The 24,663-nt window shown below is 45.1% G+C and overlaps 1 protein-coding gene across 17 annotated transcripts in view; it reads right to left on the minus strand.

Annotated features, from left to right (window-relative positions):
• LOC124226647 (E1A-binding protein p400) overlaps positions 1-24,663 on the minus strand; it is a 119,750-nt gene extending 95,087 nt beyond the window's left edge. For 8 of the 17 annotated variants that reach the window (XM_046640176.1, XM_046640174.1, XM_046640172.1 and 5 more), the window contains exons 1-3: positions 24,507-24,652; positions 13,858-14,028; positions 8,488-9,841 (exon numbers count right to left, since the gene is read on the minus strand). In XM_046640176.1, the coding sequence (XP_046496132.1) occupies positions 8,488-9,807 (1,320 nt within the window). In that variant the 5' untranslated portion in view covers positions 9,808-9,841; positions 13,858-14,028; positions 24,507-24,652. Of the gene's footprint in view, positions 1-6,798; positions 6,910-8,487; positions 9,842-13,857; positions 14,029-24,506 lie in introns of all 17 variants that reach the window. The other 9 variants (XM_046640171.1, XM_046640167.1, XM_046640169.1 and 6 more) reach the window with 3 other exon arrangements.

Raw genomic sequence — 24,663 nt, forward strand, 5'->3', positions numbered from 1 at the left:
TCTTAAACTCTTTTTAGAATGCTTAACAGTGCTGGCAACACTACAATAAAACTGGGACCACTGACAAAATTTCTACCAGCACTTTTAGCTAAAAACAAAGTGACAATAATAGTGAGCACCATACACATACTTAAGACTTTCTAGATTCACTAATGTTGCTCTTAAGAATTTTTTCTAAATAGAACAGATATAACCTAAAATTAGAAAAATAGTTTAATGAATTACAGTTTCTGAAAATGATGGAATATTAGGAGCCATTAAGATGAGAATTATTGTAATGAAATAACAAAATATTAATACATGGTGTCAACTGGTATATACGTAATATAATATAAAAAAATCTTTGGGTTAGGATGATGGAATTATGAGTAATTATTCACTTCCTCTAACAGAAAAATCACTGAAAGATACCCTTTACTTAAAATGGTTCTTTTTATAAATAAATGTGTGTGCATGCGTGTACGTGTATGTACGTATGTGGTAAAACGCCTCTGCACTCAACAATAGTGCCTCAAAATCTTCTGGAAGTAGAAATTAATACACATGTAATACAGAGAACTCTGAATTTATTTCTAGAGTTTCATTAGTCAATATAGATCAGTCAGTATAAAATTCTACAACTGATTGTAAATAAAACTCATCCTGAGGGGTTTTTTCCCCTAAGTAAACAAAGGATATGCTTTTCATTTCAACTCTTTTCTGATAGACTCTCCATTTTCCTATTTCCTTAGACATCCACCAGTATTTGCCTCAAAGATCTATAAATTCAAAATGGAGACTCCTTGGTTTTCTTCTTTTAGTCTCCTAAATATTTTTTATCATGAAATAATCATATATACATAAGAAATTATAAAACAGGGGCTGGCCCCGTGGCCGAGTGGTTAAGTTCACGCGCTCTGCCTCTGTGGCCCAGGGTTTCGCCGGTTTGAATCCTGGGTGCAGACATGGCACCACTCATCAAGCCATGTGGAGGTGGCATCCCACATGCCACAACTAGAAGGACCCACAACTAAAAAGATACAACTATGTATGTACCGGGGGGCTTTGGGAGAAAAAGGAAAAATAAAATCTTTAAAAAAAAAAAAGAAATTATAAAACACATGAACGTGACTTAAAAGCATAGTAAAACTAATCATAGAATTTAAATAGTGGGATGTAGGTGTTCAGTGAATACTCTGACTTCCATGTTTGGAATTTTCCTTCTCAAAATGTTGAGAAGGAAAGTGGAAGAACTTATACATATAGTTTAAAAGAATAATAATAAAGTAATCACCTATGTACTCGTCACAAGGCTTAAGAAATAAACTACCACTCATGCCTTAAAGACCTCGTGTGCCACGAGGGCCGCCCCCTTCCCCACTAACGCACTCGCTCCCTGAACTCTGTGGGAACAGTCTTTGTAGTACCATCACCTACAGATTTATCTCCACACGATATTTGCTTGGCTTGCTTACTAGTGAACCCTAACTGAAAGAATTCTGCACCCATGTTCTCCTGGAAGCCCTTTGTTTCACATGGTGCTGCTGAGACCTGCCCACCCCAACACGCTGAGGCGACGAGGTTGGTCGTCTTCACTCCTGATCACTCTCATTAGCTTTCCTCTGTAGGAATGCGCACATCCACTGACCTGTTCTACTGCCAGTGGATATTTCGGTTCTTTCCAGTTTGGGGCTACAAGAAGATCTTTACAGTATGCTGTTGGGTCAAAGAGTCTGCCCATGTCACCTTTTCCAGATCATGCAAATGTCTCCAGATGTTTCCAGGCTACACTCCCATCAAAGGTGGATGAGAATCCCACTGATCTGTATCAACAGACTCTGTCCAGGTTAATCTTGGTAATCTAGTGAGTGTAGAGTAAATCAGAGTGATTTAACCTGCGTCACTGTGGAGACCGCTCATCTTTTTCACAAGTTTACAGGCACTCGTGCCTTCCATTGTCCCACCATCCTTACGCAAACATTTATCAATGTGGTCTATAAAGGCATGACTGTATTACACTCCTCTAAGCATTACAGGAAAGATGCCTCACTAATAAATTTTCCGACAATCTCCAATTTAGGAAATCTTATCTTGAATTGAATCAAACTTATCAGAAGCAGCACCTAAACACTGAGTTCAAATTATCATTCCCCACCAAAAGGAACCAGGCTCCTTGGAGAAATGATTGATTCCTGGGCCAGAGCAAAGCATATGCAAGATGAACCTTAAACATTTTGTGCCAGAAAGTAAGGAAGTGCTGAGAGAGTAACAGGGATTTGTCAAATGTATATTAGAGCCACTTTAAAGGGCTCCAACTGATCAAATTACAGATAATTTGAGCATCAAAATAACTAGTAAAAGAACAGTGGGGGGGCCAGGCAGCAGATGACTGGCAGGGCACAGGGGACTTGAAGGAAGTGGACATATTGACAGGCATGTGGGTTACACGGGCACTCGCCAAACTCAACAAACCATAAGACTTAAGATCTGTGCGTTCCCTGCTTATAATTATATGTCAGTATGATGTAAATTCATCATTTTTGCAGACCAAAGAAGAAAAATCACAGGATCATGTGAATGAGGCAGAAACAGCATTTGACAAAATTCAACATCCATTCATGATAAATACTAGGAATAAAGGAATTTCCTTAACCTGATAAAGGACATCTACAAAACCTACAGCTAACATCACTCCTAACAGTGAAAGATAAATGCTTTCCCCTTAAGACATGAAGAAGGTAAGAATGTCTGTTCTCATCACTCCTATCCAGCATCATACTGGAAGTCCCTGATGGTGCAATATGGCAAGAAAATGAAATAAAAGGCATAGAGATAAAAAAAGAAAAAATAAGTCTTGCTTTCTTTGCAGACATGATTCTCTATGTAGAATATCCCATGGAATCTACAAAAAAGCTCCTAAAACTAATAAGTAAGTTTAGCAAGGTTGCAGAATATAGGTTCAAATAACCCACTGTATTCCTATCCACTTGCAATGAACTAGAAAAATTTTTTTAATTTAAGTACCATTTATAATACCACGGAAAAACTGGAATACTTAGGTATGAATCTAACAAAATATGTATAGAATTGGCATGATGAAAACTACAAACACTGATGAAATAAATCAAAGAAGGGGCCAGTCCCGTGGCCAAGTGGTTATGTTCATGCACTCCACTTTGGCGGCCCAGGGTTTCACTGGTTCGGATCCTGGGCGCCAACATGACACCACTCATCAGGCCACGTTGAGGTGGCGTCCCACATGCCACAACTAGAAGAACCCACAACCAAAATATACACTATGTATGGGGGGATTTGGAGAGAAAAAGCAGGAAAAAAAGAAGATTGGCAACAGTTGTTAGCTCAGGTGCCAATCTTAAGAAAAAGAGAGAAATCAAAGGAGACCAAAACAAATGGAGAGAGAGACTGCACTCCTGGGCTGGAAGACTCCAGGCTGTCACGGTATTATTTCTCTCCAAACTGGTCAACACACTCAATGCAATCCAAATCCAAACCCTAGCAGGATGTTTTGTAGATATGGACAAGCTGATTCTAAAATTTAACGAAAAGAGAAAGGAACTAGAATGATCAAAACAACAGCGAAAAAGAACAAAGCTGAAGAACTCACACTATCTGATTTCAAGACTTACTACAAAGCTACGGTAGTCAAGACAGTGTTGCATTAGCAAAAAGACTGACACATAGATCAACGGAAGAGAATAGAGTCTAGAAATAAACCCACATAGATAGGATCAACTGATTTTTGGCAAAGATTCAAAGTCAATCCAGTGGATATAGGATAGTCCTTTTAAGAAACAGCGCTGGAACAACTGGACATTGATATTCAAAGAAATGAACCTCTACTTATGCTTGCCACAATATACAAAACTTTACTCAAAATGGCTCATAGACTTACACGTAAAACATAAAACTACACAACTTCTAGAAGAAAACATAGAAAACTTTTGTGACCTTGAGTTGAGCAAAGAGTTCTTAATATGTCAAAAGCACAATCCATAAAAGAAAAAAGTTGATAAAATAGAATGCAAAAATTTAATACTTTTGCTCTGTGAAAATAGCATAAAAGAAAAAAAAGATAAGCTACAGAATGGGAGAGAAATATGTGCAAATTTATATCTGACCAAAAACTTATATCCAGATTATGCAAAGAATTCTCAAATGCAACAATAAAACAAATGACTCAATGAAAAAAAAGATGAAAGAAATGAAAATTCACTACAGAAGATATGTAAATGGCAAATGACTCCATAAAAAGACGTTCATCATGATTAGTCTTTAGAGATATACAAATTAAAACCACTACACATATTAGAATGACTACAAAAGAAAACTGACAGTGAGTACTGGGGAGGATGCAGAACAATGAGAATGCTCATTCATTGTTGGTGGGAATGCAAAATGGTACAGCCATAAAAACGTTTGGCAGTTTCTTATAAAGTTAAACATACACTTACTAAACAACCCAGCAATCTGTCTCCTAGGTATTTACCAAATGAAATGAAGGCCTATGTTCACACAAAAAACTACATATGAACATTCACAGCAGCTGTATTCATTAGGGCCAAAAAGGAAACACTCAAATGTCCTTCAAAGGGTGTGTGGATAAACAAACTTGGGAACATTCATACAATGGAATACCATTTAGCAAAAAAAGAAACAAACTATTGGTAAATGCAGCAACCTGGATGAATCTCAAATGCACTATGCTACGTAAAAGCAGCCAGACTGAAAAGGCAACATACCATATGACTCCATTTATATTACACTCTGGAAAAGGCAAACTCACTGGGATGGAGAAGAAAGGTTAAGGGAGGGGTGAGGTTTGACCACAAAGAGGTAGCATGAGGGGACATTTAGGGGATGACAGAACTCCTCTGGTTCTTAACTGTGGTGGTGCTTACAGAACTTCATGTGTTTGTCAAAACTCATAGAACTATAGACCAAAAAGAGTGCATTTTATTGAATTAAGTAACTTCAGGCAAACAAATACTGTTAGTGACATACTATAACCCACTGATTAAAATAAGAATCCATATATAAATATATAAATGGAAGAAAAAAGAAAGTTTGTCTTTACAGTAGAATGCCAATTAATAAATGGAGAAGGAGTAATGAAGTTAGAAAATCCATTTTGCAATCTCTCAGGTAATTGATTCTAGCAAGACTCATCAATAGATGCTAAAATTAGTGGTTGAAAGTTTAATGAGACAAGATATTTACATAGTCTCCAAATTATCATTTACCAAAGGAAAAATAATAACCTCCCACTAGAAAAGCCTGGTAGACACCATCTTCACCCAGAGGTCAAAGTGAACATCACCAATTACAGGAGGAACAGACACCACGGCCTCCTGATATGACACATGGAGCTGGACAGAGCACTCCTTCTGTGGTATTCCTCTCAAAAATACATGACCTGAATCAGACACAGGAAACATCAGACAATCCCATATCAAAGAACATACTACAAAATAACTAGCCTGTACTCCTAAAAAATGTGAGGGTCAGCCCTAGTGGCCAGGTGGTTAAGTTTGGCGCGCTCCACTTCAGTGGCCCGGGTTCAGTTCCCCAGCGCACATCTACACCACTCATCTGTCAGTGGCCAGATGTTGCAGCAGCTCACATACAAAAAGAGGAAGACTGGCAACAGATGTTAGCTCAGGGTGAATCTTCATCAGCAGGAAAAAAAAAATTGTGAAGGCCATGAAAGACTGAGGAGCTGGTCCAGATTAAAGAAGACCAAAGAGGCATGACAACTAAACACAATGGGCTGTTTCCCCCAGACTGGGGAAAATAACTGCACAGGACACCATCAGGCCAAGAGACAATCGGCACGAGAGCTCTAGCTTATTTAACAGACTGTATCCCTGTGGAATGTCCTGATTTGACTGCTGTACTGTAGTTGGGTCAGACATATCCTACCCAACACATGCTGCAAGAGTCAGGGACACAAGCGCATGATGGGTGATGTCTGCAACTTACTCTCAAATACTTAAGGGCGGAAAATGTGTGTATGTGCATATGTGAAAGAGGGAATGAAAATAATGCAAATGGGGAAAAAAGTTAACAAATGATAAATTTGGGTAAAGGATGTAAGCGGAGTTCTTTGTACTATGATTGCAACTTTTTATATGTTTGAAATTATATCAAAATTAAAAATAAAAAAATTTTTAAAAACATATCACCACAAAGATGGAAGTACTTTCAGAACCCAGCACAATCTATTCTAAAACTACTAGAATCTGACCTATACTTTTAGATTCTTGGCATTACTAATATAACACTGAGTGATTTAATTTTCAAAAAATTAAAAATTAATTTGCATTCAATTAACATCTGTTTAGAAGTATGATTCTAATGATTGCTGAAGCGTGTTTCACTTCGGCGTTTCTCATAGCTGCAGAAAATATCAAGTTATCATCTGCTTAAATTTTTTTCTTGTTCTGTTTTGCACTGTTCTCAAAAGTACAGATAGAAGACACAAGAAAGAACCAACATTTAAAACAGCACACAAGGAATCCTAAGCATACATTCAACAGGACTCTAAGTATTAGATGACATGCATGCTGAAGCTATTACTGCATTATTGGTCAATACAAAAAAAAAAGGCATTAAGATCTGTGTTGTCATTTACTCATGCAATTTAATTTTATAATTTCATATTCAGGAAGACTTTTTTAAAAAAATAAGGAATGGGCTCTGGAAAAAATGCTGAAGAGCAAATAGTAAATCGAAGGTTAAAATATCTGGATGAAGGAAAAGTTTGGGATGAGACTACATTTTAGAACCATCGAAAAGTACCTGAAATGGTTGCTGCTGGGATGAAAAAGCAGCAGAAACATTTGGAGGAAGCTGGGTTGCTATAGCAACAGGAGTACCAGTCTGCCCATCCTTTCCTGTCACAACCTTTACCTGAGAGAAAATATTTTGAGAAAAAAAGGCAACTTAATTTTTAAGATTGCTCAAAATTTTGTTAGAATTTTATTGCTGATAGCTCACTGATGTTTGGTGTTTAAAAATGGAATTTTGCATAAAATCCTGTAAAAGGACACTGAACTGATTTATGACAGATTTATAACATAACAGTCTAACTCAAGTGCAAATCTTGCAAGAACTCCAATGTAAAGTCATAAGTGCAATATCTTTAGATTCTGCAACTTCAAATTTTTAAAATGGGAATGGCAAACAGACTTCAAGTAACTAAGCCCTAACCACCTCACAGGCAGTTTGCACAACAGCCTCTCCACTGCCCACTATACGTGGGTCAGAAGGACAAAGGTCTATTTCGGCAAGAAGTTATAAAAAAGGTTTTCTTTCTCTTCATAAACACAGATGAGGGGGACTGAGTCCACAGACACCACTGGTGTACAAACACAGAATTAATTTCACCATTTCATGGCAACAGAGGTGAAATCCTCAACATAATCATATAAACCTTTTGGAAAATAAAAATGGTCCAACCTGGAAAGGGTGTTAAAGAAAACACACAATGGCCAAGCCACACAGATACGTCCATAAATATCAATGAGGACGGCTTAGCAAAGAGACCAGCTTTTGTTCACCAAAGGCTGATTTCTTTGCAGGAGAAGAGCTGACAAAGATTTAAATTATTATAGCTATATCATAAAACAAAATAAGCTCCACCAACATAGTGTACACTACACAACACAAAGGCACAAAATACAGTGCACTACAGTACATCTCACTATTGCCTTGTTTTGATTAGCTTCTTTTTTAGCAAGTACAAATAAAAACATCTTAGGAATCACTATGGTATTGAGAAATCCCAATTGTGGGATTTATTAAGCACCCCTTCCAGGCACCCAACAATTTCACTATCTAAAAAAGATTCTATCTTAAATAACATTCAATAGGTACCTGCAAAAGCGTGACTTTAAAATATGATCTAAAATCTAAGACTACATCTAAACGTTGAACTAATTCTCATGGTTTTCTGCCATAATAACTGTATTTTAATCATGAGGATACCATATAAATATATCTAGTAATTTATAATTACAACTGGTATACTATAAAAAGCAAGTGATTCAAAACCATGTTCACAGTGTTTTTAATGGATGGACCCATGTAAGTAAAATGTGGAACCTGGAAAACCAGGTGCAAAGTGTCCACGCCTTTGGCTTCAGTGTTGGCTGATACCCACACCCTCAGCAGACTCCAGGGGAAAGGATGGGTCACACCAGGTTAGTTCTCCGAACTGGGAAGAATCTTTGCTCTAAATGAAAGCACTTGGTTCTGAATCAGCATTTCTCAGCACCATCCTGCACCTTCCTCCCAACAACTAGATAGGCCAGTTCTTCCTTTCCAGGAAGGAAAAAGCAAAATCCATCTCAATTTTACTCCTGGATCAAATCCTTATGAAACCACATCTTAGAAACACCCATGCACATAGGTTCTTGTTTGTTTACAGTTGCCTAGACGCAAATCTGCACAGCACAGTCCTCTAATTATTAAACTGCTGTTTCTCACCTCGTCATTGATAACCTCAGACTTTTCTTCCTCCTCCTCCTCCTCCTCCTCTTCTTCTTCAAGGTCCAAATCGTTCTGCCTAAGATAAGCTTGTAACGGGGCATAATGTTTCTTCTTAAAAGCTAAGAAATCCATCATGTTCCCTTGAAGGTGTTGCAAGAAAAACAGTTCGATCAAATACTCCTTGAAGGCCTCCTTCAGCGCCTCCATCTCTCTGTAGTGGTAGTCCAGGCACTGCTTCCTCATCTCAGCCAGCTCCTGGGAGGCCGGGGGGATCTCCTCCAACTTCTTGGGAGCCTTTCTCACCCCCGCACTCCCCGCAGACGTGAGAGAAAGGCTGGAGAGGCCCAGCGGCACTGTGGTCCTGGAAGGGCTGGTGGGGGGAGGTGGGGACGTCATCCCAAATGCTGAAGTCCCCCCAACCCCGACTCCGACCCCGGGAAGCAGAGGTCTGGTCAGCGGCGGCCCCTGCAGCACCTGCTGCTGCTGGATCAGCTGCCCCTGGATGATGCTGCTGATCTGGGGTGGCAAGCTGGCCGTGGTGATGTGGCTGGGGCTGGCCAGGGGCTGCAGGCCGGCCCCACCCGAGGCCGCAGGGCTCTGGGGTCCCAGGTGGTGGACGGTCCCCCCAGATTGCGCATGGGGCTGCGAGAGTCTCCGTTCTCTGACTGAGATGGGAGTCCCTGCATGCTGCAGCTGCACCTGGGCTCCCTGAGCCATCTGGGCGAGGCCCGGGCCCTCCTGAAACACAAAGTGCCCGCCACTGGAGGGGCTCAAGCTGATCTGCCTCACCAGCACGCTGGCGTCCACAAAGCCCCCGGTGGGGCTGCTGCTGCAAAGGCCCAGGCCGGGGCCAGGGGCGCCCGCCCGCACGCTCTGCAGGCCCGGCCCCGGCCCAGGGCTGGGCTGGGTGGGGCTCTGAGTCTGCACCTGTTGGGACAGTGGCGAGGTAACCTGGATGTACGACGGAGATCCATGCTCAAACCGCCTCTGCTGGGCACTGAACTGAAAACCTGGAGAGGTGGGGCTGGGGAGCGGCAGAGGGGCGAGCGTGATCTGTGGGCTTCCTCCCACCACCGGTCCAACATTCTGAAGGGCGATGCTCACGTTCTGCCCAGCCACCGGACTCCTGTTCACCAGCTGCTGCACTTGGTAACCGGGTGACTGGGGTGCAGACGGGCTCGCCGATGGTGCGAAGGGTGTGGCGGGGGACTGGGGTGGATTTGGATGGGCCTGCTGTTCCTCTCCTTCGCTGCTGGCGAAGACCCTGGACCTCTGCAGCTGGTGCTGGACATTCTGAGGGCCGCTGCCATGGTGCATTATCGCCCCCCTTTTTATCCAGCTTAATGTTGTCCTGAAAAATCAAAGTTAAAATCAAGTTACTTAGAAGCCAAGAAAACTGTCTGATCACTACTTACTAAGAGTACCACTCAGCAGCACTGGGAGATACTAGGGAGGTCTGTTTCCACTGGCATCTGATGAAAACAACAGTCTCTTTAGTTCCTATCAAGCCACACATGAGGCGGCACTGGAGATGATCTCCTTCAGCACAGATGAGGCCCAGGTCCTCTGGTCATGCGGTGCCCAAGGCCAGCACGTGCCTGGCAGGAGTGGGTGATCCCGTCAGCTACCGTGGAAGGTAACCAGCGGCGTTTTCTCCCGGCCCAGCAGGAGTGGAGCTCCCGCCAGCACTGGTGACCAGAAGGATTCTTCCCGGAAGCCTTCCCCTGGCCTAGCGGCCCTTCTCTGTCTCTGTGTGCAGTGGGGCTATTTGCTCAACTCGCCCAGTGGAGGCATGGCACCCTGCTCATGGCTGCCCAGTGCCGAGGAGGCCATCAGTGACCACTGCTGGGTGCAGGAGTTCAGGCAGGGCTGTCTGCTGCAATCACTCCATCACCAGAACAGCATATCCAGCTCCCTTGCTAGCCAGCAGTTCTCATGAACTTCTGGGCAGCATCAACTGCACACACGCCCGTGTTAATCAAGCACAAACACACAGAGCTCCCATTATGTGTCAGACTCTACACTCCCAGGGGAGAGGGCCCAGGCCAGGGAGCCCTCAGGAGGCACATGGCCTGTCACAGGAGCTAGGACAAAACGAAGGTGCCTCATCCCTCAGCATTCTCTACAAGAACACGTGGAGGGTTAATTTCAAGAAAATCTCACAGGAAGAGAAGGGGAAGAGCCGGGACTTGGGCCCTCACTCTGGGGAGAGTCCTAACTCTCTGGGTCCGCAAACTCTCTGGGAGCTGGAACCACAGCTTTCAAAGAGGCTCACAGCCCAAACTCTGCTCACTGCAAAGCACTAGAGAAAGTGGTGGGACAGTGGAAGAAACCTACTGAGGGAGGTCAGTTTTTAGGACAGGAGAAAGGAGAGGACAGAGAGCAAGGAGACTAACTCTGAGGAGAGACAGGGAGAACGCTGCCAAGTGAGACCCAGCTAGAGCCTCAACATCTGCAGGGAGATAAACCCCCCGAGGAAGAGGACAATATGCACAGCCCCGCTGCCATCTACTCCCCACCATGGCTGGGCCATGGGCACAGAAATATCCATCCACCATTTAAAACTCTCGTCTTTTTTTTTTTTTAAAGATTGGCACCTGGGCTAATAAGTGTTGCCAATCTTTTCTTTTTAATTTTATTTTTTTTTCTGCTTTATCTCCCCAAACCCCCCGTACACAGTTGTGTATCTTAGTTGCAGGTCCTTCTAGTTGTGGGATGTGGGATGCTGCCTCAACGTGGCCTGACAAGAGGTGCCATGTCCACACCCAGGATCCGAACGCTGGGCTGCCGCAGCGGAGCACCCAAACTTAAACACTAAGCCACGGAGCCAGCCCCATAAAAACTCTCAAGTCTTAACTGACACACTTAGCTCCCTATTTCTTGGCGTTCCTTTCCACCCCTCCCTGGAAGACACACGGGAGCACCCTTTCATCTTCAGGGCATCACAGCTTATCTCACTGAGAAAATGGACAAGAGATGAAAAACATCATACAGCAGAAGATACAAAACTTATAAAGTAGAAATACATGTACCATATAAGTGCTACCACAGTCCCAGGCCCTGGTTAAAATACACATATATGAATGCCCTCACAGCCCCAGGCCCCCGGGTGCAACACCTGTATGTATGAAATCAAAAGCCACATATTTACTGGGCTGGCCCCGTGGCCGAGTGGTTAAGTTTGCGCACTCAGCTTGAGCGGCCCAGGGTTTCGCCAGCTTGGATCCTGGGTGCAGACACGGCACTGCTCATCAGGCCACACTGAGGTGGCATCCCACACAGCACAACCAGAGGCACTTACAACTAGAATACCCAACTATGTACCGGGGGCCTTTGGGGAGAAGAAGAAAAAAAAAAAAAGAAGATTGGCAACAGATGTTAGCTCAGGTGCCAATCTTTAAAAAAAAACGCCACATAATTATGGTGCACATGTAACTCTTGAGGAAACATTAAAATCAGTGCATATTTAAACTAGCAGAGAAGGATTTTCTGCTCTGATGGCTATCTCTGAAGATACAGTCCAAAGATCATGAGTAAACTGCAGCAAATACGTCTAAATGAAAAATAAGGACCACATGGAGGAACGGCCTTAATTAGCAACTCATGAGCCCACTCCCACCCTCGCCCCCCAACCAGAGGGCCCAGCAGAGTGGATGTGAACTGTGGGACACAGCGTGGGAGGGGACTCTTAGGCATGCTGTTGCTTTCAAAATGAGTTTTGTTTCTGATCTTTTTAAAAATGCATTATGAGGGAGATTAGTGTGGAACTGGCACAGAAATAGAATAAACAAACACATCAGGGTATATTTAAGATTGTTTCCTTAGACTACATTCCCAGAATATCAAAAGCAATCAGTAAGAGAGAACAAAGGAAAGAAAAAAACCTCACTTATAATAACTCACAAAACCAGGAGAAAGGTCAGAACCAGGGAACAAAAAATGTTATGACAACTGATTAACACACTGAGAAAATTCTATCTAAATTCTAACCACAAATCATTCATCAAAACAGAAAAACAAATAATACAAAAGTGAATACTTACTAAAGCTCTAAAGGAAATTCAATTTCCTAAACATAAAAACAGTAAAGTTGTATCTGAAAAGATGGACGGATTTGAGGACACGCAATTTAAAAATGTTTAAAACTCTAAAGTAAATCATCAAAATCAAAAACCAAATATCTTGAAAATTTTTTTTTTTAAAGATTGGCACCTGAGCTAACAACGGTTGCCAATCTTCTCTTTTTTTCTGCTTTTTCTCCCCCAATCCCTCCAGTACATAGCTGTATATTCTAGTTGTGGGTCCCTCTAGTTGTGGCGTGTGGGACGTCGCCTCAACGTGGCCTGATGAGCGGTGCCACGTCCACGCCCAGGATCTAAACTGGCAAAACCCTAGGCCGCCAAAGCGAAGCATGCGAACTTAACCACTCAGCCAGAGGGCTGGGTGCAGGAAGAATATTTGAAGTAATTATGACAAACGACTATGACCAGTACTATTATAAAAAGCACTCCTACAAATTGATAAAACACTGAAATCCCAATAGAAAAATGAATTAAGGACGAGAAGAACAGTTCACAAGAGAAGAAAAACATCTATGGAACCAGCTTAGAGGAAACTGTGCAACCTACTAATAAAAGCAACACAGACTGGAATAACTCTTCCCAGATCCACCTGGCCAAGGTGCTAAATGACACACTGGTGCCCTACCAACACGCTAAGAGGTGTGGGAGGAGACAGAAGACATCAGAGAGGGCTCAGAGCCCAGGATGTGCCTAACGGGGTGGGTGACAGACGGTGGTGGGAAAGCAGAAGGGACTCAGCTGCCCTCATTACCTCTGACCTAGTGAGCCAACCTCTGGAATCTCTCCTAAGGAAATTCACCTATCTACTTTTTTTTTTTAAAGATTTTATTTTTCCTCTTTCTCCCCAAAGCCTCACAGTACATAGTTGTATATATTTTTTTAAATTGTGGGTCCTTCTAGTTGTGGCACGTGGGATGCTGCCTCAGCATGGCTTGATGAGTGGTGCCATGTTCGCGCCCAGGATCTGAACCAGCGAAGCCCTGGGCCGCAGAAGAGGAGCGTGCGAACTTAACCACTCGGCCATGAGGCGGGACCCTCACCTATCTATTTTTTTTTAAATTGTGCATAAAAAATATTCATTGCAGAATAATACAGTAAAAGTAAAGAGAAGAGTAACCAGAAATATCCAATGTCCCAGTTCTAGATGGAGACTATGTAATAAAAATGGAAAAATTTTCAGACACATTAAGTGAAAAAAGCAATATTGTACAGTATAACCACTACTCTGTTAAAAATACAAATTTAAAAACTATCCACTGAAACATATGGAAATATGAATACTGACCTTTACCTGGCGAAAGAATAAAAGAGCTGGAACAGCCACACAACGGAGGCACCTCAGCAAGAGAAGGACCGCGCCCCTGACATTCCCCCACCAGGATGAGCTGCAAGATGCCAAGGAGCAGAGCCAGACTCAAGGGCCACGCACCGTGGGTCACTGACATGACATGACATTCTGCAACAGGCAAAACCACAGGGACAGAGATTAGACAGAACCTGCTGGGCTGACGGTGGGAGGAGTTGAGTCAAGAGGCAGGAGGGAATCTGGGGGAGTAGAAACCCTTCTATATTGGAGTTGTGATGACGATTACAAGACTGAATGTGTTTGTCCAAATTCACAGAACCATACACTGAAGTGTTAACTTTACCATGTATAAATCACATCTCAACTTTTTTAAAACATGGTTCCCTGACTTCAGTGAGCTAAGAGTCAAGGTAGAAAGGCAAACTCAATCAACTATACTGTAAAAAAAAACTTGCTTAAAGCAGCGTTCCTCAAAAATGTGGGACAGGGGCCGGCCCCATGGCCAAGTGGTTAAGTTCGTGCACTTCGGCAGCCCAGGGTTTCGCAGGTTCGGATCCTGGGCACAGACATGGCACCGCTCATCGGGCCATGCTGAAGTGGCATCCCGCATGCCACAACTGGAAGGATCCACAACTAAAAAAATACACAACTATGGACTTGGGGGGACTTTGGGGAGAAAAAGGAAAAATAAAATCTTTAAAAAAAAAAAAATGTGTGACAGATACCCCAATGGAGAGCAAAGCTATCACCAATCACAAAACTTTTTTTTTTTTTTTTTTTTGCTGAGGAAGATCAGCCCTGAGCTAACATCTGTGTCAATCTTCCTCCACTTTTTATGTGGGTTGCCACCACAACATGGCTGACAAGTGGTGTAGGTCTGCGCCCAGGATCCAAACCCACAAACCCAGGCTGCCAAAGCAGAGCACGCCAAACTTAACCACTACGCCACAGGGCCAGTTCCCACTCTTTTTCTTCTTAACAGCTATGTTTCTAATTTTAATGTCCATGAGAAAAAGCTGGAGTGAACCTGTTAAAGCACATGCTTCGAGGAGTATACTGCTCAGGAGGAGGCCAAAGTCATTGGTGCTGCATTACAGCACTGATGCAGCCTAGCAAAGAGCAGATCACACCAGTGTCACTGGCAAGGATGGTGCCAATCACAGGCTCACTGTCTATGCCTGCTGCTGCTCTCCCAGGGTGACGCTGACATCATAAAGGGGCACAACTGGGCGCCAGGAAAACGCTACTACAAGAAATACCTACCTGGGCCCTATTCTCAGTGTAGGGCATGGCTCTCCAGGTCAGAATCTGAGAGAGGGAGGGTAGAGGTTTGGGAGCCAGGGTACTCACAGGCCCTGCTCCCAAGCCCACCCGCTGGGCCTGGAGCTGCTCCTGCCGCCCCGCCATCCCGCCCCAGAGCCCAGGCAGCTAGGGATTGGGAATCTTTCTCTTCCCCTTCAGCAAGCAGGGAGCTCAAGTCATGAGCCTTGCTCCCCTTCCAAACCCATCTCCCTCTCTGCCTGCACATTTCCCTAAACAGATCCAGCCCTCTGGTCAGCCTCCCTGGCTTTGGGTAGTTCTGCTATGCAAATAGCTCCCAGGCTGGATGGAGAACAAGGTGAAGGGGAGGGGAATGTGGGCTGGGACACAGCAAGCACAAATTCAGAGCAGAAGGGACCAACAGAACAGTGGGTGTGGAGGGCAGACAGAGGGCTACAAGTAGTGTCTGGGAACATTTTCAAGTGGAAATTCCAGAAGGCAACTTGGCAGGAGGTATCAAGAGTCTTACAGCACACTCACGTCTTCTGACCCAGTAACCCAACTTCCAGATCAACTTAAGAACAAAATTAGAGCTACGTTACAATACACAAGGATGTCCACTGAAATACTGTTTACAACAAAAAAGGTGGCATGTCCAACAATAAACATCAAACTTTGATACATCTATGCAAAAAAGCATTAATACTGAATACATGACAGTGTACACTTTGGTTTTTTCCTGCTACCTTTCTACGCTTTCCACCTTTGTCCTTAATTATCATGCATCTCAGTTGGTGCTGCTCACCAAACACTCCTGACTCTCCTGCCAGCCACAACACAGGTGGGCACTTCCCTGGCCTCAGTTGGTGTGCTCACATGACTTGCTCTGGCAATGATGCAGCCATGCCGTTTGCCACACTGACTCCTTCCTGCTTTGGCAGTATACCGAAGCATAGAGATGAGCGCAACAGAGCAAGTTAACTGCAAGGAGCATGTGGCAGGCACTACACCCTCCCGGTGGACGCCACTAGCACCTGCGGTATACCTGTTAACTGAAAGAACCAGGCTTTTCATGGCTGATCCAACACATAAAGAAAATGACACACCATAGCCAGAAGAGACTCCAGCTCTCTACTCCAGTCCATCCCACAAACCTAGGCAGTCCTAGTCCTTAAGTAACAAGACCCCTGCTTCCTATCTGTCCTTGCCTCCCTGCCCCCTCTGGCAGTTGTTCACCCAATAAGCCTTACAGAGTTCTGTGGGGTCCACGAATCTGTGCCTCACCAAGATCTGCACCCAAAAAGAACAATGCCTCCCACAGACAGACTGCTATTTTTTAAGAGTTTCTCGGGGCTGGCCCTGTGGCCGAGTGGTTAACCACGTGCTCCTCTGCATGCGGCCCAGTGTTTCGTTGGTTCGAATCCTGGGCGTGGACATGGCACTGCTCATCAAACCACGCTGAGGCAGCGTCCCACGTGCCACAACTAGAAGGACCCACAATGAAGAATATACAACTATGTACCAGGAGCTTTGGGGAGAAAAAGGAAAAAAAAAATAAAATCTTTAAAAAGAGTTTCTGACTGCTATTAAGAATTTTGAAATAAAAAGTCACTTTGAAGCATTATTAAACTCAAAATAGCTTCCTGCGATGACAGAGAATTAAAATCCAAACTTTCTCAAATCAATTCATTTAGAAAAATAAAAGATCCACCCCCACAGCTCACACCATTCACAAAATTACTCCAGGGGTGGGGGGGCATCAAACCATAAAAATATTTTAAAACATATGACATCTTTATCATTTTGGGGTGGAGAAGAGTTTCTTAAACACGACACGAAACCTAGGAACAGTGTTTATTGAAAAAATAAGAAAAATTGACAGATGTTACTAAAGAAAAACATTACAATAAAAAAGTCAAAGAGGTTGATAAATATTCGAAGCATATATAACAGACAAAAGGTTACTCATCCTTATACCAAGAATTCTCACAAATTAGGGAGCCGGCCCCATGGCTGAGTGGTTAAGTTCGCACACTCCGCTTCGGCGGCTCAGGGTTTCACCAGTTTAGATCCTGGGTGCAGACACGGCACCCCTCATTAGGCCATGCTGAGGCAGCGTCCCACATGCCACAACTAGAAGGACCCACAAATAATATATACAACTATGTACTGGAGGGATTTGGGGAGAAGCAGGAAAAAAAAGAATTCTCACAAATCAAAAGAATCCAAACAACCCAAGAAGAAAAGAGGACATAAACCAGCAATTCTGCAAGAAATACAAATGATGGATAACATCAAGAATGCTCAACCTTGTTGATAAAGAGATACAAAATAAAGTGAGGAAACGACTGTTTAGCAGGTTAGCGAAGATCAAAAAGGCTGATGATGTTCAGGCCCAGTAAGGCTGCCGGGGAGGGGGAACCCTACCTACACATGAGGTAAGTAAAGCCAGCTACTGCTCTGAAGGATGATGTGGCACACTACCCACCACAACTCTAATGTGCACTGATCAAGGAACTCCACTTTTAGGGATCATTCATGGAAATGCACAACTGTCCAAGTATGTTCCTTATAATATTATTTATAATATCAAAAATTGCCAACAATGTAAATGCCCACCTATAGGGGATTTTAACAAAATCTGGTATAGCCACCCCTTAAAGGCAGCCACTAAAAAAAGAAGGGAGAAATTTGTACATACTGAAATTATATATCTTGAGTAAAGTTGAAGATACGTATAGCATATACACGTGTATGTATACATGTGCAGTGGAACATATGTTTTTAAAAATTCAATATGACTAAATGTATATAAGTGTATATGTATTTCTCTATGTCTGTACACATTAAAAGACACATCTTTGGCCAACCACAGCTGTGTGGTGTAAGGGAGCACGTCAGACTGCTCACTGATGAACTACCAGCATCTACAACAGAGCCTGGCACCTCAGAGATACTCAGTAGGTACTTGGGTGAGTAAACAGGAGAGTGAGAGAAAAGCAGAGGAGGAGTAAATTACTAAAGTATTAGCATGCTGGAGACCAAGACTGAAGACACAGAGAGAGCCAGGGCTCAGGGCGCCAATTACACCCCACTGGAGAGTTCCTGCATCGCCCTGAAGGGAGAGGCTGGCAATCACAGGTGCCCGGGCTAAATCCAGACTAAAGACAGTTTGTTTATTCTGTACAATGGGGTCTGCTGTTTGGATTTATTTCATTCAATATCTTTAAATCAGGAGATTTCACATAAAATCCTAAGTTGTCAGCTTCATTCATTAAAAATTCAAAATACTGGCGACACTGGGCCACATCTCACCAGGCAACAGCCAGCTGGAGCTGAGCAGAGGCTCTAAGCCACCCCACTCACTGCTGTCATGGTGCCCCATGAGGCCAAAGCCAAGGGCCTTGTGCTGTTAAGCACCCAGGGAGCACTGCTGTGACAGGGGAGAAGTGTTTCTCCACAGCCACATCACTGCCAAGAGAGCACTTCGAAAGGGAAGAAGCCCCCATGTCCGAGGCACAGGCAGTGTCTGGGCCAACAGCCCCCTGCAGGCCATGAGGAAACACAGGGTAGAAACGGAGGATGGGCACAGCCTGCCGAAAATAAGGAATGGTCCACAACTTCCAAACACACATCTCCACCACAGTCACCAGCAAAAACCAACATCTAGGCTTGCTCTTCCTAACTAAGGCCACAATCCACCAAAACACTGGGGGCTGGCCGGGCGGCGCAGCAGTTAAGTTCTCATGTTCCGCTTCTTGGCGGCCCGGAGTTCGCCAGTTCAGATCCCAGGTGCGGACAAGGCACCCTTGGCACACCACGCTGTGGTAGGCGTCCCACATATAAAGTAGAGGAAGATGGGCACGGATGTTAGCTCAGGGCCAGGCTTCCTCAGCAAAAAGAGGAGGACTGGCAGTAGTTAGCTCAGGGCTAATCTTCCTCAAAAAAAAAAATAGAGAAAACACTCTAAGTATCTCTCTACAAGGCTGCTCTCCAGTACCAAATTAAATGTTTGGTTCAACTCACTCTCTCCTAGTCTATATTTATGAATGGGATTTCCTATTGAAAAAAATCAGTAAAACGAAGCGTAACACAAACATAAAACTAAGTTGAAATATCACTTCTCATCTATCAGACTAACAAAAATTCAAAAGCCAGACAACACACTCTGTTGATGAGGCTGTGGGGAACCAGGCCCTCTCAACTCTGCTGTGGGATATAAACTGTCCAACCCTACAGAGGAGATCTGGCACCATTTAACACCATGAATATGAAAGTACATAAGCACAAAGTTTATTCACTATGGCATTACTCACAAATGCAAAATAAGGGAAATAACTATATGTCCATATTTAAGAGACTGATTGACTACACCATGGTACATTCATTCAGTGGAGCACTATGCAGCTGTACAAAAGAATGAACAAGATCTCCATGAACTGATAAACAGCCATTTCCAGAACACATACTGTTAAGTCAAATAAGCAAACTGCAAAAAACTATATATGGGATACTACCCTTGTATAAGAAAGGAAGAAGACAGACAGACGGATACATAGAGATGTATCTTTCTTGCATTCTTTTTTACAAAAATAAAGAGATACGTACATATCTGCACATTTTTTTCTTAAAAATATATTTCCTACTTATGTCCACTAACAAAGTCTAGAAGGAATGACACCCCATAAACATCTTACTTTTGCAAAAAAGAAACTCAGAAAGAATAAGCCGGAAACAAATGAGGCTGGTGATGTACAGGGAGTGACGTGAATAGAGGGGCAGGGCAAGGAAGAAAGTGATACTTTTTTTTTCTTTTTTGAGGACGATTAGCCCTGAACTAACATCTGCTGCCAACCCTCCTCTTTTTGCTGAGGAAGACTGGCCCTGAGCTAACATCCATGCCCATTTTCCTCTACTTTTTATGTGGGACGCCTACCACAGCATGGCTTGACGAGCAGTGCCATGTCCGCACCCGGGATCCGAACCGGCGAACCCCGGGCGACAGAAGCAGAACGTACGAACTGAACCGCTGCACCACCGGGCCAGCCCCCAGAAAGTGAGACTTCTGAGTAACCATGTTGTGTCATCACGAATTTAGGAATCATGTGAAAGTGTTACACATTCAAAAAACAAAATTAAATCGATAGTATAAAGAACTCCCTAAAACTGAATACAAACAAAAACAAAAATAATCTAACTCTTTAAAGGACAGCACAGTCCCCAGCAGAACGGCGAAGGAAGGGTCTCGGAACAACCCCATGGTGCTGGATGAGAACGGGCAGCATCAACATAGGGCTTTCCTCCCTAAAACACATCTCCTAACTCTGCCTACTGAAATGGCCTAAAAGTAACAACATCCTACGGGAAGGGAGGAAACCCAGGGGCAGCGAGGCTAAGGCAAGACGACAAGCAGCAACAGAGACAGCCTGGCCCAGGGCAGTGATGGAAGACAGAGAAAGAAGGGGAAGAGACACTGAAGATGGTGGTTCCCCACCGTTTTAACCATCTCCATCTTTGAACAAATAAAGTCATGCCCTAGTTTAGCTAATTTAAATAATCTTAAATTTTAAACTAAAGTTAATGATGGGGGCTAGCCCCATGGCACACTGGCTAACTTCGCACGTTCCTCTTCTGCAGCCCAGAGTTCGCCAGTTTGGCTCCTGGGTGAGGACCTACACATCGTTTGTCAAGCCATGCTGTGGCAGGTGTCCCACATATGAAGTAGCGGAAGATGGGCACAGACATTAGCTCAGGGCCAGTCTTCCTCAGCAAAAAAGAGAGGGGTTGGCAGCAGATGTTAGCTCAGGGCTAATCTTCCTCAAAAAAATAAATAAATAATAATAAAGTTAATGATGAGACTAAAATCAAATCAAGGGAGTAAGATTAAGTGACACTTTTTTAAACCTGGACTCTCTACAATCAGAGAGACGCTGATACACATTTCACTGACACTTGTGAAAACTAGCAAACAGGTGAGACTGGCAGTCCTGGTAAACGGCCAGAGAGGGCTTAGGGTAGGCCAAGATGAAGGGAGATGCTCAGGGCACCCGGTGAGCTGTGTCTCCAGCGGTCCACACAGAGCAGGCCTGTGCGCAGCTGAAATGTGCTCAGCGTTCGCAGAGGGAGTCTGAGGCCCTTGAGATCCAGGCACCACCACCATGTTGCAGTTTTGTGAGAAAGCAGCTCAAGGCGAGTCAAGGCTGGGATGGAGAATGAACCCCACCAGCACAGCAGCAGCAGCTACACACAAACACCTTCACCTCAAACATTCCACGTCTAGCCACATGAAACCCTCTTTTCCCAAAAAAGCACTACCATCCTCCAGAAGCTCCCTCTGCAGAGAATGCTCTCTGCCCTCCAAGTGCACATTGGGACTGCGGGGCTTCAGGGAATACAAAGACCAGGTTCCAGTCACAGACCCCGGAGGCCGAGATGGGCAACCACAAACTCCCTAACAGAAGGAAGCGTTAATTCCCACACAAGATATGCACTCAGATATAAAGAAACCTGAGGGAGGAGGGGTAGAGAGAGAAAGCACCAACAGAATTCACTGCCAGGAAACGGAGGGTGGACAGACCCTGCACAGGAAGACACCACGCTGCCAGAGTGGGACATCCAACCTCACACAGGGCCCCTGGCACAAATGCATCCTTCCTTGAACAGCCTCAAGCTTTCCCACCTCCAACTTGACTCCCTCCCTTTCATTTCTACCTACCAAAACCAAGGTCTACATCAAACCTCACCCCCTGCATGAGCCTATCCCTCCTCTAACTCACAGCGTGTGAAGTCTATCCTCAGTATCCACTATAATTATTAATTACCCTGTGTGACTAGATCTCTACCAAATCCAGCTGCCTTACAAAAAAATCTCTGCATTATTTACTCAAAAAGTTTTTACCAAGCACTTACTCCATCACACGCTATTTGAAGCACTGGGGGTGCAAGAGTGAACAAAGCATAGTCCAAGAGGCGGGGCCGTCAAGCAATAACAAGTCAGTGAGTGCCAGACCATAAGCGCAATGGTAAAGCTCAGGCAAGGAAAGGGATGCAGCTGGTGAGCAAGGTGCCAGTTACGCAGGAGCCTCCATGAAGGGGGACTTCTGAAGACAGACCTCACAGAGCGAGAGTCAGACCCCTGACTACGTAGGGACCTGACGTTCCAGGCAGGACAACACATGCCCAGACCTTGAGCATGTAGCTGGAGCCAAGGGACAAGGAGTGGGGTGCAGGGACATGAGATCACAGGGGCAGCAGGAACCTGCTCACAAGCAGCTTCACAAACTATCTTTAAGAACTTTGGCTTTTTTTCTGAGGGAGATAAGAAACCCTGGAAAGCTTTGAGCAAAGAAGTGCATGACCTGATTTCTGTTTTAAAAACATCAGCCAGATGCTATGTTCAGAGTCAACTGCAGAGCAGCTCAAGAGAGCAGAGAAGAGGTCGTTGGAATAACCCAGATGAGAGACAACATGTAGGGTGTGAACTGCTGCTGTAGCCAAGGAGACAGTGAGGAGCAGTCAGGTATGAGATCAATTTTGACAGTGCTGACAGATCAGATTTAGAATCTGGAAGGAATGCAGAGATCACACAAGGAGTTCTGATCTGAGCAACTGGAAGAATGGAGGTGCTTTCGACTGCGATGCAATAGTAAGAAGCAAGTTTCACACAAGTAAATGTGGCAGTTTGGAATGGGAAGATCCAGCCAGGAGATACACATTCAGGACATGTTGACACGTGACCGACAGTCATGACACAGAATGAGATCCCCTGGATGAAGAGACCAGGGCAAGTCTGAGGAGTGGCCTGAAGCATTATATCTACAGGTAAGGGAGATGAGAAGGAACCATCACGGAGACTAGGGGTAGCAGCCAGCAAGACAAAAGGAGAACAGTGTGGCGTCTCAGTGCCATAGCGAGACAGTGTTTGAAGGAAGCCATGGATAGTCCGGTCAAAGGCTGCCCACAGCAGGTCTTGGCAATGTGGCTGCACCAGTAACCCCAAGAGCAGCTGCTTCAGAGGAGAGGTGAGACCAAAAGCCTAACTGAGGTTGGTTGAAGAGAAACGGGAAAGAGAGAAAACAGTGACATGGAGTACATGATTCTTTGCCATTCCGGTATAAAAAGAAGTTAAGACCTAGAAATGACAGCTGGAGTTTCTATGTTGATAAGAATACTTTGGAGAGAAGATAAACTTAAGACAAGGCAAGAAAATTAAAACCACGGCTTTGAGTAGGCAAGAAATGGTGGATCAAATACAAGAGGTTAAATAACGGTTCACAAATACTACAACACTAACAGCAATTACTGTACAGGGTTTAAGGGCACATGATCATGCTAACCATATGCTTTTAAAAGCACAAAGTTCCATTATACAATCCCAACTATAAAAAAAAAAATTTACATGGATAGAACAAGAGACCATAAAGAAGCTGTTTATCTTTGGGTGACAGAAAATGATTTACAGTTTAAAATATACTTTTACACTTTTCCCAACTATTCAAAGGGCATATTTATTGGCTCCACCAAGAAAGTTACAAAACCATTTAACTGCACATATCATTAAAAAATGCCATCAGAAAATACAACAAAGAGAATGAAACCCATCTACAATCCCAGGAATAACACTATTAGCACTCTGCTATGCTCTTTTTCTCTGACTGATAAGATGACATCTGAGCAGAGAGCTGAGGGCTGCAGATCTCTGCGGGACAAGCGTTCCGGGCGCAGCGAACAGCCAGCGCAAAGGCCCGGAGGCCTTCTGAGGAGGGCAGGCGGGCCAGGGAGGGGGCTGGAGACCGGAACGCTCCGACTGCCCGGCTGTGCTGGGGTTGAGAGCTGGGTCTGAATTCGCCCCAGGTGTCCCTCGTCGACTGCTTTGACAAGTCACTGTCCCCCGGCACCTGATCCCCGCTGCGAAGGCGGGAGGGCCTCGCGCGGACAGCCAACGCAGGGGGATGCCCACCCTGTCCAAAGAGTCGGGCATCGAAACCCAAGAACCAAACCCAAATAAAGCGCCGGACCCGCGGCTGACCTCAGCCCCGCGGCGCGAAGACCGCGCGCGGCGCCCCGCGGAGCGGCCGACTCGGGGTCCGCAGAGCCCCGGCGCTCCCGGCGGCGTCTCCGCGCAGAGCCGGCCGGATGCTCACACCAGCTCCGCGCGGGCCCCCACGCGGTCCACGCGCCGGGAGGCTCCCGGGGGGCCGCTCGACCCCGCCCCCGCCCCACAGCCCGCCTCCCCGCCGCCCCACAGCGCACACGGCGGCCGCGGCCTGCTCTCGCGCGACGCCCGGAGCCGGCGGGGAGACGGCGGGCCCCTCGGCGCGGCCCCCCGGGAGCTCCCCGCGCCCGCGCCCCGCCGCGCCCCCACCTACCCGGGGCCTGGGCCGCGTTCCGGCCGCGTCGGGCTGGGGATTGGGGCCTGGCGTCCGGGACGAGGCGGCGCCTCTCCGCTCGGCGCATCCGGGGCCGCGGGCGGACGAAGCGGCGGCGCGCCCGCTACGGCGAGCCGGAAGGGACGCGCCCGCGCCC

The sequence above is a fragment of the Equus quagga genome, chromosome 15 (genome assembly GCF_021613505.1).
Source record: "Equus quagga isolate Etosha38 chromosome 15, UCLA_HA_Equagga_1.0, whole genome shotgun sequence".
Taxonomy (NCBI): domain Eukaryota; kingdom Metazoa; phylum Chordata; class Mammalia; order Perissodactyla; family Equidae; genus Equus; species Equus quagga.